A 12,986-nucleotide genomic window follows, 5' to 3' on the forward strand; every position below is an offset into this window, starting at 1 on the left:
CAATTTATACTAATAATAATAATTTATTATCATCCTTATATTATTATTGATTCTATTATAGTTACTAAGGAACATTTTAGATTAAACCAAATAATATATACATTTTAACAAATAAGAATAACAATCATTTTAAACAAAATTTACATTTAAATTTACATATCCCAACTATTACATTAGTATCTTTAATAACGCACTATAAATATTTTATTAAATATGAGTCAAAGGCCATCTTCAAGAAATGCATGCACACGAGAACAACCAAGGACTAGAACGAAAAGTTCGGAATCTAATAGATGTGGACGGCCACAAGCAACCAAGTGTAGAGTTATTGAACCTATCCAAGAGGAATGTGCTAATAATAACGATTCACAAATAATTGAAGATCAAAGTTGTCCGTACGAGGATCAAGAACCAAGGTATGATCCCAAAGAGCTTCGTGATGCTGTTCGAATACTTAATCCATTTGTTAGACTAATTAAAGACACTAATAATCCGTATGCAAGAATAGTAGCTCGAGAGGTATGTAAAACTTTTTATCGTTTGTTTCACCCAAATATACATCCCATAGACGTTATGAAAACGATTAATTGGAGAGCTAAGACTGTAAGAACCCAACAGTTGTGGAGTGAATTTTGGCTCTACGTCCCCGGGTCGACAGTTGAAGAATGGGTATCGTTACGTGAATTTGTTAAGAATGACAATCTCATAGATTTTAGCGACTATTGTAATCCATGTCAAACGCAAACTAAAAATTGCAACTCACAAGTTAATGAACAATGCCCCGTAAATCAATTACCCAATAATGAAGACTGCGTTCAACGGTGCTCAACGCCTCGCAGACAAAATCGATGCGCCCAGAGAACTCCCGAACATGTAAATTTTGAAGACATGTGTGATTTTGTTTCCCACCCAAGCTTATACGACGTTAGTCCTCCATGTATGGATTTCGATCATCAAGCCGCTGGTTCTGATAATCTGCCATGCACACATAATTCTAAACCAAGAAGAAATTCTCCACGCTTTCAAAGTACTGTTAACCAAGATAAATATGCGTTTAAATTGGATTCGAAACAGTGCCGTGAAAAAATACCTGGGACCCAGTGTCAGTTGGAACAACTTGATGAATCGACAAGTAAAAAGTGTCGTGTCGGTTTTGAAGAAACTATGAGAAAAATAAAAATAATAAATTGCACCTCGCAATGCAAACGCCAACATGCAGGAAATGACTTTTATTTCCCGCACAGCGTACCTAGTTGTAGTAGTGGCCCGACCTGCGGCAGTGGCCCGACATTTGTGCCTAAGCCGCCTAATCCTGGAATGGCTGGAACTGATACTACACAACACGAATATTACAGAATAACTGCAAACACACCGTCCCCGCAACGAAATCAAAATAATACATGTCGGCCTTTGCCAAGAACACCAGTTGAACCAGAGCTTAGAACAAATGCTCTACAATGTTCTGTAACTGAAAACGACGAAGATTGTAATGATTCAGATTCTATCAACAGTGTAAAAAGTATACAGCAGATAGTATGCAAATCAAGTTTAGTGGCCAACGCATTTACTAATTTGTCATTAGCGAAAAAAGACCTTCAGACAAAAACAGACGCTTTTAATATGTTAACACAACATTATTTAAATTTTGTATCGAACCCAATAGAAGCAGACCCTCCGTGTGATAACAGTCCGAGTGCCAAGATGATCTTGCAAGCTATCTATAAAAATCCACCAAAAATTATTAAGCCATTCAATGATTGTGAATGGAACGATAATGCATTTCACGACAAGGATTTCATTCGTTTACTCCCATTTTATGAAAGCGTACATAATCAATTAGAATATATTTCGAAAACACAGCGAGATTATGGTATAAATATGTTAGATGACATTATGTCCACTCTGTATCATATACACTACGATCTGGGTGATCCAAGACTCAAAAACGATATGCTTTTAGAACACGTCAAACTTATTACAAGAAATACTTGGGAAACATATTTTTATAAAGACAAAAAAATGCCTGCTATACCTGATAAATCGCTAGAAAATTATAGACCAAGTCCACAAAATACTCCACAACAATTATGTCCAAGACAACAATCCTGTCAACCTAGTCCAGTACAACAACCGTGTCCAAGACAACCTAGCCCAATACGACAATCGTGTCCAAGACAAGTTTGTCCGAAGCCGCCAAACCAGAGGCCACCTAATGTTAGAGAACCAGTTTCAAGTTTATCAAATCCTTCAGGGCAATCTAGTGGTGGACGACCGCGTTCGAGTAATGCCCCGAAGAGAGTGGCTGATTGTCCTCAAGAAGATTGTAATCCTGCTGCGGAAAATAAAAGTAATTATACGACAATTAATAAAAGTACCTATAGTCTTCTTACACGTATTTAACATCATAAAAAAAATCCATCTCCTAAAAATTTTCTAAAATTTTCTAAATCGTATTTCAGGAACTTTCCTACGCAGAAGTCGTCCAAGTGGTGCGCCAAAAGGCTGGGCTCCAAAATTGAAACAGGCAGAGCGACCGGACACCTTGCCGGCTTTCAAAGCGAAACCGTTGCCAAAATTTGTTCGCGATAGATTAAATAATCGGGATGAAGCGTGTTAAATGTTGAAAAATAAATAAAAAAATCCAAAAGATTCAACATAGTAAGGTTTTTTAGATTCTGAGCGAAGCGATGAATGTATTGATTCTACAATGATGTGTGTTTTTTTTTTAATTTTTTTTTATTTTTTTTTTTATTTTTGTGTCTGTCATCACCTTTTAGGACAGTAAAAGTGCTTGGATTTTCTTCAATAGTAACTTTTCTGATAGGAAAGTGAATCTAGTTGGTACTTTGGGGGGTCAAAAGTAAAAATTTCCCAGTAGTTTTCACAAGCGACGTGAAAAACAAAAGAAAAATTAAGGAAAAACGGGAATTTTTACGCAAAATCTGTTTTCGAGAAAATCGATTTTGGTTTTTGGTGTAACTCTAAAACAAATGACCGTAGGGACATGAAATTTTCACTGAATGTTTATATTAGCATTTTCTATACACCATAAAATTTACAAAATATTTTGACTCTTTTTGAGCTGTTTACGGCCATTGTCAGTTTTCAATTTTTTTAGTTTTTTTTTCTATAAATATCAATAAAATTTTATCTGTTGAGTAAAAAAGCTTGAAAATTTAATAGAAGGCTCCTAGGTTATTGTTTCAAAGGCAGATGAAAAAAATTCAAAATCCTTAGTCACAGTTTTTAATTATAAGCATTTAAAGTTCAAATTTTGACAAAATACGGAAAAATCACGAAAAATAGCAAATTATTTTGATGAGAATTCATAAAAATTTTTCTTTTTAAATCTAAGATTTGACTAGAAGAAACTTAAATTAAATTTTTATGAGCGTCTGAAATTTATATTTTTACAACATTTGATATTTACTCGATTTCTCATGTAACAATTTTCTTATTTTATTGTAATTAAAAAACGAATGACTGTAGATACTTGAAAATTTCACTGAATGTTTATATTAGCATTTTCTATACACCATAAAATGTTGAAAATATTTTGACTCTTTTTGAGCTGTTTACGGACATAAGGCTGCTGATATATCGTTCTAATAGCAGTTGAAAAATATTAAAAATACATAGGCACAATTTTATTTTATAAGCATTTAAAGTTCAAATGTTGACAACATTTATCAAATTTATAATTTATTAATTACTTTGTAGTTAAAAATGTATAAAATGTTTAACTTTTATGGCTAAAGATTGAAAATTTAAAACAAGGCTCCGAGTAAATAGGTTATATATAAATTACTTTATTCACAATAATATCATCAAATATACTTGGTAAAATCATAGGCTGACTGACCGTTTTCGCTCAGAATCGTTTTTCTTATACAATGATATTATATCATTGAATTCAAATTTAACACCATCCATTACAGTGACCCACTTGTAGCCCACTGTACAGCAGAGCGACATCCACTTATCCACCTTTTTTTTATTAGAATTTTTTTTTAATCATGTGTGCACCGCATGCAAGTGGTTAATTGGTGACTTTAGACTCACTACTAAGCCCTCTCGAATAATATGAATAGATTATATAATATAATAAATATTTATATATTTCGTAATTTAAAATGAATATAGGTATTTAATTGATAATCGTTTTAAAATAGGGGGAAAGAAGGTAGCCGCTTAGCTGTAGGTACAGTAGGTGTTGAGTGTACCTCGTCATTGAGTAAGTTACCGTAATTATTTATGTGTTAAATTTGACTCCAATAATAAATAATCGTTTACGATAAACGAGCGAAGACATACTGTCAGCCTATATAAATCTAAAGTATATTTTATATACTATATATATTTCAAATGCTATTATAGTGATTTGGTTTAGTATATTCATTTTACTATATAAGTAATAGGTTGAATTAATTTTTGTCGAAAACATTGCATATAATAAAAATAATTAAATGTTTCATAAATTTATTATATTATTGTTATTAACTTTTGAGTCAATACACCAATTTATCGTAGAACGGTGTGAATAGATTCATGATACTGGTACATATGAAATATAATAAAAATATAGGCAACATATAGCACACAACTATTATTCATCTAAATGTTTTGACTTTTGAAAATGTCTTTGTGTATATATAAATATAGTAATACCTATAGGTATGTAAAAGTAACAAATCCCAACGAAAAACGTTTTTGAATTACATAATACAGAATAACTATAAGTACACACCTACCTAAAATTGTTATTTTTCGTTTTAATATCTATAATATCGTCCAAATTTGAACTTAAAATATCCATAAAAAAATTGTGTTTATAATATATTTCTTAGATTGTATAGTTCTCCAGTATTAGAGTACTTAAGAGGAACTTCAATCCTTAGCTATAAAAATTGAACATTTTATAATTGCACATTTTCGAGATTTTGACGAATTTATACTTAAAATACTTATAAAAAAAAATGTGTCTATGGTTTAATATTATTAGATAGACCTTGTATTAAGGCTTATCATGATTTTTTACTAATCAAAAATGTTTATTCAATATTTTAGAAAAAAAACTTTTAAAAGAATCAAAAATGACAATGTCTATAAATAGCTCAAAAATAATCGGAATATTTTGAAAATTGTACCATGTATAAAAAAATCCTTGTATAAGCATTTGGTGTCAGGTATCTGTGGTTATTTTAATCGCAACAAAATAAGAACATTTTATCAAAAACTAATTTTGGGTAAAAATTTCAGTTTTTCTCAATTATTTTGAAAAGTACAGGGAATTTTTAATTTTACCTCTTAAAAGTACTATATTAACTTTCTTACCAAAAAATATATATGTCAAAGCATTTTTTCTATTATAAATAGTATATACATGCACAAAAATCCACACATCATTGCAAGATCAACACTCCGCTCCACGGCTCGGAATCTAAAATAATAAATATATTCTGGTGGCTAGAGCTCCTCTGAAAATTGTTCCTATTTGAGCCACTGCAGACGTTCATAAAACGCAATATACATACGTAAATTGGTACGTATATTATACTACTATATATACATATACACGATATATCTCCTTTAATATAAAATGATTTATTGAATACTATGTGTAAATATGAAGTGTCTTCTTTTTTTTTTGATAGAATTGTATACAAATAGTTAATAATAAATATAGGTATAGGTGGGCACCACATTACAGTAAATAGTTTTGTATTTAAAATTGATGATATTTTTGTTTAGTAAAATAATGGATAGTTTTGAATTTACCTAATATTAACATTGAAATGTACACCCTGAAGTGGTAATAACACTTGATATTATAATAACGTATACAATTCACAAAAACGTTTTGGTAATATTGTTCGTCTGATGATTTTGACCAGGAAGTATCTACTACACAATATATTATTACAGCAACAATGTCTCTAAAATATTTAACGAAACGCGATAATAAACGATAACCCATACATGTTAGACATAACATCAGGTCAAATGGATCTTGATGATTGCGATATATATTTTAGGATCATTAATATAAACGCCGGTTTCAGTGGCGTCTGTGGTATAATTACAAGACGAAAAAACCTACATCAGTCTACAGACGCAGCAGCAGCAGCAGCAGCAACAACAACAGCAGCTGACGGTTTTTATATTATTCTGATGGCAGAGTGGCACGAGTCTACTGACAAAAACTAGGGGACAGGTGGCCAACACGGACGATCGACAGGTGGCCCCGACAGTTGGAACAGCTTTTAAATACCGACGCCTTGTACGAAAAAAAAAAACAACGTGGTCACCTGCTCAACAAGTGGTCGTCGTTTCGTCATATATCAATTATATTTTATGTACGTAGTATATTATACTATTCACTTATAGAATTTCAAATCCAAAAATAAAAAATATTTTTTTAATTCAACTCGACGCGTGCGTACGTAACAACATAGCGGATTTTACGTAGATATAGGTACCGGTATATAGTGGTATAAGACTATAAGCAATAGCTTAAAACCTGATCGAAAGTATATATATGTATATTCATTATCGTCTCGACGCGTGCCCAGGTAGTTAGTAACGTGTAATAATAATAATAATATTATTATTATTATTATTGTATATACCTCCTAGTGGTTTATATACACCGGTGTGCCATGTGGCCACGTGTAGAGTAATAATCATAATACCTACCTATATGTATAATATTATAATATTATATGGCCGAAGGGCAGTTTGTATATAATATTGTATATTATACGCCGAGATGTTATACGACGACGTTCGTTTTGAAACATAATCCGATGTTAATGCGGGTAATCAAGTCCCAATCAACCCTTGTGTAACGAAACCTCGTCTCTTCTCTCGACGAAATTCCGTTGTGGGGTACCTCCTAATGGTTATAATAGTTAAGAAAATCACGCTCTGTATGTATTACCTTCACACTCGTTTGAACACGACCCCTTTGGAGAAAAAAAAACAGTTATTAGTTTATTATACAATCCGTGTTAACTATAATTTTGACAACAGTAACGCGGGCTGTACTTAACCGCTGTACTTATATTTATGTATCTATTATTAGTGTTATTGTTATGTGTTTTGTGTGCATATTGCGGTATTGTAAGTACCTACACTTGTACCCTAATAACAATCATTTAAATTCAATTCACGAAAATCGAATTGCATGATAAATTTATACATACGCTTGGAATAAAAATTATCATTTATAATAATATCATCAACGTTAAATGAATAAAGAATATATTTATATTTTAAAAAGTAGGTTACCACGCTCTGATGAACAGTATAGGTGTCGAGTGTACCTCTTCATTGAGTAGGTGACTAATGGATACGTTAAATTTGAATTCAATGATAAAATATCGTTTTATACTATGAAAAACGATTCCGATATGTGAGCATAATATATTTCTAAGGACATTTTATTATATATTATTTTATATTGCTACTAAAAGTAAATCGCATTTTATAAAATGGGTAGTAATTATGATATTATTTCATACAATATTACTAACTACAGTGGCGTGTAACATAATAGGGTCCGGGTCCAAGTGTTGCTCGGGCAACACCTTAAATACGGGTGGGTGGGTATTTATAGATGAAAATTAGGTAATTTTATAGGTCGGTATAACAGTATTATGAGAGGTAGGTCTCCTAAAATTATTTGAGCAACACCAATTTTTTTATGATACACGCCACTGACTAACTAATAATGAATATATTTTATTTTATCATAAAAAAGTAGAAACTAAAATTTCGTAATTTGTTTTTCCATATTATTTAAAAAAAATATTGGAAAATTTCTTACTTCTCTAAAAGTTAATTTAATAAAATTATTTTTTCTCAAAAGTGTCTTCATACACAAAAAAAACATAATTAAAAATCTCATCATTGTAATCGCTTTGATCAGAATCTAAAGTTATAAATTTATGCGTGGCAGAAGTGTTTTGATACTTGTGTACTTTTGAAATAATTTCCTAGAAGACCGAACATTTCAAAGTGAACCGATAATAAACAAAACTAAAAGTTCATATTGAAAATCAGTAGCAAATTTTGAAAGAATTGTGATGTATCAATCTTCGTAGTATAGTCAATTAATCATTTCCTGTCTTCCCTGAGAACGCCAACATATTTTCGTACACGTTTAGAAACGCATTTTAAATTAATTAACTTATAATAAAGGAATTGATGTACGCAAAATAACTAAATTAATTAATAGTTACGCACGTTTAACGGGCCATTTTATGTATTAAATTATTCGTTCGTTTCTAATACGGTAAAATAATTAATATTCTGTAAAAGCGTAATAGCAGCGATCGCAGTGGACAAATATAAATACTTAACATAATATATGTATAATATATATATGTATAATGTATCATGGTTTGATATGTTGGATCCACGCAGCTTTAGGGTTAAGTTTTGGTAAAATAAGTCACTGCACACATATCTTATACGCAGTGGATAAAAACATAATCTCCTATAATATGTATAGAAATAAGGCAAAGTAAAGGTATTTATGGTACTTAAAGAAAGGTCATGTATCTCAAATCTCTACCCCAAAAAATTCAAAGACTTTGATAAGTAATAAACTAGATATTATTAAATATATATAAATTACTTGTGGACTGTTGACTTAATACTTAATAATTTAACAAATAAGCACACCGTACACAGTACACTATATAATAATAATTAATAAATAATAAAACAAATACAAATTGTATACACTTTTTCTTTCAAAACGATAATATACTAAATCAATTAAATCATAAAACTCAATCTTAATTTATTTTTTATACGATTTGTCTAATAAATCTTCAGTAATGATAGGTTAGGTCTGTATCTAATTTAGTCACTCCTTATAATGTATTATAAGCTACCGAATAAGTTATAAGGTTATACATATTTTTAATCCATATCCATTAATAATACATTTCATGCTGAACAATAATTATATAAACGGGACGGATCAAATGGATTGACCATGTCGTTAATATTTACAAGTCGGGAAGAAAACCCAGGAAATTATATGCATGATGGATATTGTTCTATATTAAAAATAAATCTTCGTTATAAAATATATTTTGACGTACATATAATATATTATAGCCATATAGGTATATAATTGTTTTAATGTAACCCTCCCCTATTGAAAACACCTATGTAAGCCATTGCTAATAACTGAAAAAATATTTACGACCTAATTGTAGAGTGGTAGTGAGATTATAATCGGTGATTACTGATAAGTAAATTATCGTCTATATTATCTTGTGTAGTATATAATATATAGTATAGTATTCAATATTGAATATACTTTCATACTATTTAGTGTAAATTTGGTAGGTATTATATACTCTTAAATTTTAGATAGGTACAGTTGTAAAGAGTGCAACTGAAAGAACTGATAAATAAAAATAAAAAATCGATACTAATGTACTATATTATGAAAATTATATGGATAGAAAATATAATTTAAGAAACATACTTACATCAGGAAATTTCCAACAAGAATATTATGTTGAAAAAAGTTTTTACGTTTCAAATAAATTTATGTAGGTATAGGTACTCTAAAACAATATTGACATTTAAAAAACGTTTAAAACATAAATCACTTGACTTAAATAAAAGTTTTTACCATTTAATTTGTAAGTATACAAATATACCTATAATTAAAAATGAATGTCAAGTATTGATTGGAACAAAAGTTATTTAATTTTTCAGGTCTTTTTACACCTTACCTATACTACTCTCCTTATATACTTATGTTGTATACCTATTTATAATCTATATGATATTATATGATGTAACTATGTAAGACAGCGGTCGCCACTATACGCGGCCCTTTAACAAATTATGTGTGACCCTTACTAAAACCAAAGTGTACATTCTAAAATCCAGCATTCTACACTTTTAAAGAGTAAATAAAATAGCATTTTTAACTTTTATAACTTTTAATTATTATCATTCAACATTTCAAAATTTAACTAGAAACTAGAAATCTTTATAACCAGGGAAAAAAATCCGTCCAACGAAGACCCTTTTTTATTTTTAGGTCAATGTCATAATGCGCAAGTTCATATTTATTTACTGCATGCGGCCCGCGAGTAATTTTCAAAGATAATATTTGGTCTTTTCCGAAATCCTAGTTGCAGGGACCGTTGCTGATCTAATAGTTTACATCAAATTCGTATTGGTATTGCCATCACCAATATTTACCCATTGCCTCATTAGGCGTTGCCACCGTGTATCATAATTTATAACACGTGTGTAAAATTTTTATTGAAATGAAATAACATAATTTTATTTTTTGTGAATATACGAACAAAAATATTATATTTTTAGATAATTTCATAGAATTTCTTAAAAAACGAAAAAAAAAAGTCCACCGAGAGATCCAACCCCTACATCCCTTCCCACCACAAAGGCCCCGGGGCTCTGCATTAAAAACGCTTATGGATCGAGAGCAAGATAATATAATAATATACTTTCGCACAAACAAACGCTCGCACGCGACACGCGTTATTACTGTACAAATATACAATATATACACACTTAATAGTATATAATATAATAATATAATAATAATATTATTATAATATATATATATTTGCCGCTATACAGTCGAACGCGTTCGCCGCTATCTGTCGCATTATCCGGCGAGCGTGTAACAGAGTACAGATGTTTGTGGAAAAAAAAAAAAAAAAACACAAAAAATTTTAAGAAGAAAAGTATACTATAGCTAAGCGTGTAATTTATGTTAAGTAAAATCGACCGGCCGTCCAGATGTTTGTGCGTATATATAATACACAACACGTCATATAAAATATATAATATTCACGGCGTACGATTCCGCGCGGCCATCGAAACTAGTCCGAGGTGCACATACAATAATATATTATTGTATACGCAAGGACGCACACGCCACACGCGTACACACGCGAAGAAATAATAAGAAGAAGAAGAAAAAGAAGAAACGCACCTAGGCAATAATAATATTTTTTTTTTTTTTTTTGTATTTAATTTAAGGCTTCAAATGCAAAGTTTATATTAGCCTACAATTCGGTTTTTTACATTAATAATTTATAAATACAGTTTAAAAGTTAATGGTTATGATGTGGCGTCGTAAACTTTTAAACTGTATTTATAAATAATAATATTGTAATTTTATAATTCATATTATATTATTGAGTGATGGCAGACGTGCAGTGACGCTGCAATGTTATCGTGTAAACATCGCGGAACGACAATATTATACAGTACGGCATGACTGCGTATTATATACGTATAGTGTATCGTTGATTGAATATGCTTAATATTTTATACATTGATATTTAATCAATGAATGTATTATGTGGTATATTGTTGTAAGTCTGACCTAGTCGATATACCTACGTCGGCTTGAGACGAAAAAGTTCAACGCGTTATGGTTTTGGGGTTTTTTTTTTTCACGGCGGCTTCAGCAAGTTGAGGATTCAAGACCCTTCTGCAAGTTAGTATAAAATATGAAAGTAGCACTAGATTTATAATACAATATTCACCCATTAAATGTGCTGGTTAAAAGTTTCAAACTGTAATCAAATAAAAGCATCATAAATTATTAAGAACACGCGTGAAAGCTATAACTTTGAAGAACTGGAAATAGTTCGAACGGTATATCGTTTTTCATAGGCAGAAATTCATTAAAATTTTAGGAGGGACAACATCAATGTGAGCCTTGGGGGCTTCGATCCCAAACAACTAAAAATTTGTCTGTTTTTAAAGGGAGGGGGTTAATGGAATGTTTGGGGGGGGGGGCATAGTCCGCCAGTCTCCCTATGATCTTTGTACAAGTTAAATATACAAGTATACAACCTATAATTAATAGTTATACATAATGTTTTTATCCTAAAATTAATGAAAATCATACATTTTATTGGTGTTGGTAGGGAAATAGAATTGTTCATTCCGTACAGCCGTATAGGTATATTTTTTCAAAACCAAAACAGTTTCATCTTAACAACGCAAAAAATAGTTTTTTTCTTTTGAAAAATTAGGACTTTCTATAGGTTTATAGTTATCGTTTCATACCTACAGTGTGATTATGGGTGTGATGGGGTGTTGTCGTTATTCAAACGAACATATTTTAAAGTCTTTATGAAACCTATTTATCATAAAATACCGCGAAATATGCGCCGTCAAATTATAAACAGTTTAATTACATGAACACGGTTTGGAAAATTCAAGATTTAGTCGAGAACTTTTTACTCGCAAGCCGGCCATAATTTTCAGGACGGAATGCACGGTTTACGGGAGCGCAGTAGGAGACACGACATACTTTGAAGACTTCAAAAGAGACAAAAAAAAACTACCGCCGAGGCGGCGAGTGTCTTATCGGAACGCGCAGGTGACGGACGGCGGCGGCGGCGCTCGCATTCCCGAAATTTTCGCGTCAGATTTTTTACGTTATTATAATATATTATTGTCGTCGTCGTGGCCGCACACCTGCGAACAGCTGCAGCGCGTGCAGCGCCCGCTGATTACTGTAGAGAGGAATAGTAGTCTTTTCGGTGGGCGGAGGAGGAGAGGAATGGGCGCGCGCGCGCGAGCTCGCTCACAAATATAATATAAAAAAATCGACGACGACGACGACGACGTGGAGAAAAGAAAAAATTGTTATAGCTACAATGACGACACAAAGACCGCGGAGGAAAGCGAAAAAGACACGCCATTGCCGCCTATTATGCACGCGCATATGCATTATATATTGTGCAGCGTGCATTGTACGAGTTATTATAATATAATATATTATTACATTGTGCGGAGGACGACTGGGCAGAAAAATGTGTACAAGACGGTAGGGAAAGAATAAGGGAAGAAAAAGACAATATCGCCGCGCGCAAAGGGCGCAATGGGAGCCCTGACAAAGGGCGCCGTGTGTACCCGAGAAAAAAAAAATAAAAGACGTAAAATATAATATAATATAT

The 12,986-nt window shown here is 31.5% G+C and overlaps 1 protein-coding gene across 1 annotated transcript; it reads left to right on the plus strand.

The window, feature by feature from the left end:
- The first annotated feature begins 213 nt into the window (after nucleotides 1–213).
- Nucleotides 214–2,617, plus strand: LOC132950137 (uncharacterized). Its single transcript, XM_061021377.1, has 2 exons — nucleotides 214–2,347; nucleotides 2,460–2,617. Exons 1-2 carry the CDS (start codon nucleotides 214–216, stop codon nucleotides 2,615–2,617), a joined length of 2,292 nt encoding a protein of 763 aa, XP_060877360.1.
- Nucleotides 2,618–12,986: the final 10,369 nt, after the last annotated feature.

Source organism: Metopolophium dirhodum, chromosome 8 (genome assembly GCF_019925205.1).
Source record: "Metopolophium dirhodum isolate CAU chromosome 8, ASM1992520v1, whole genome shotgun sequence".
In the NCBI taxonomy this organism is placed as follows: domain Eukaryota; kingdom Metazoa; phylum Arthropoda; class Insecta; order Hemiptera; family Aphididae; genus Metopolophium; species Metopolophium dirhodum.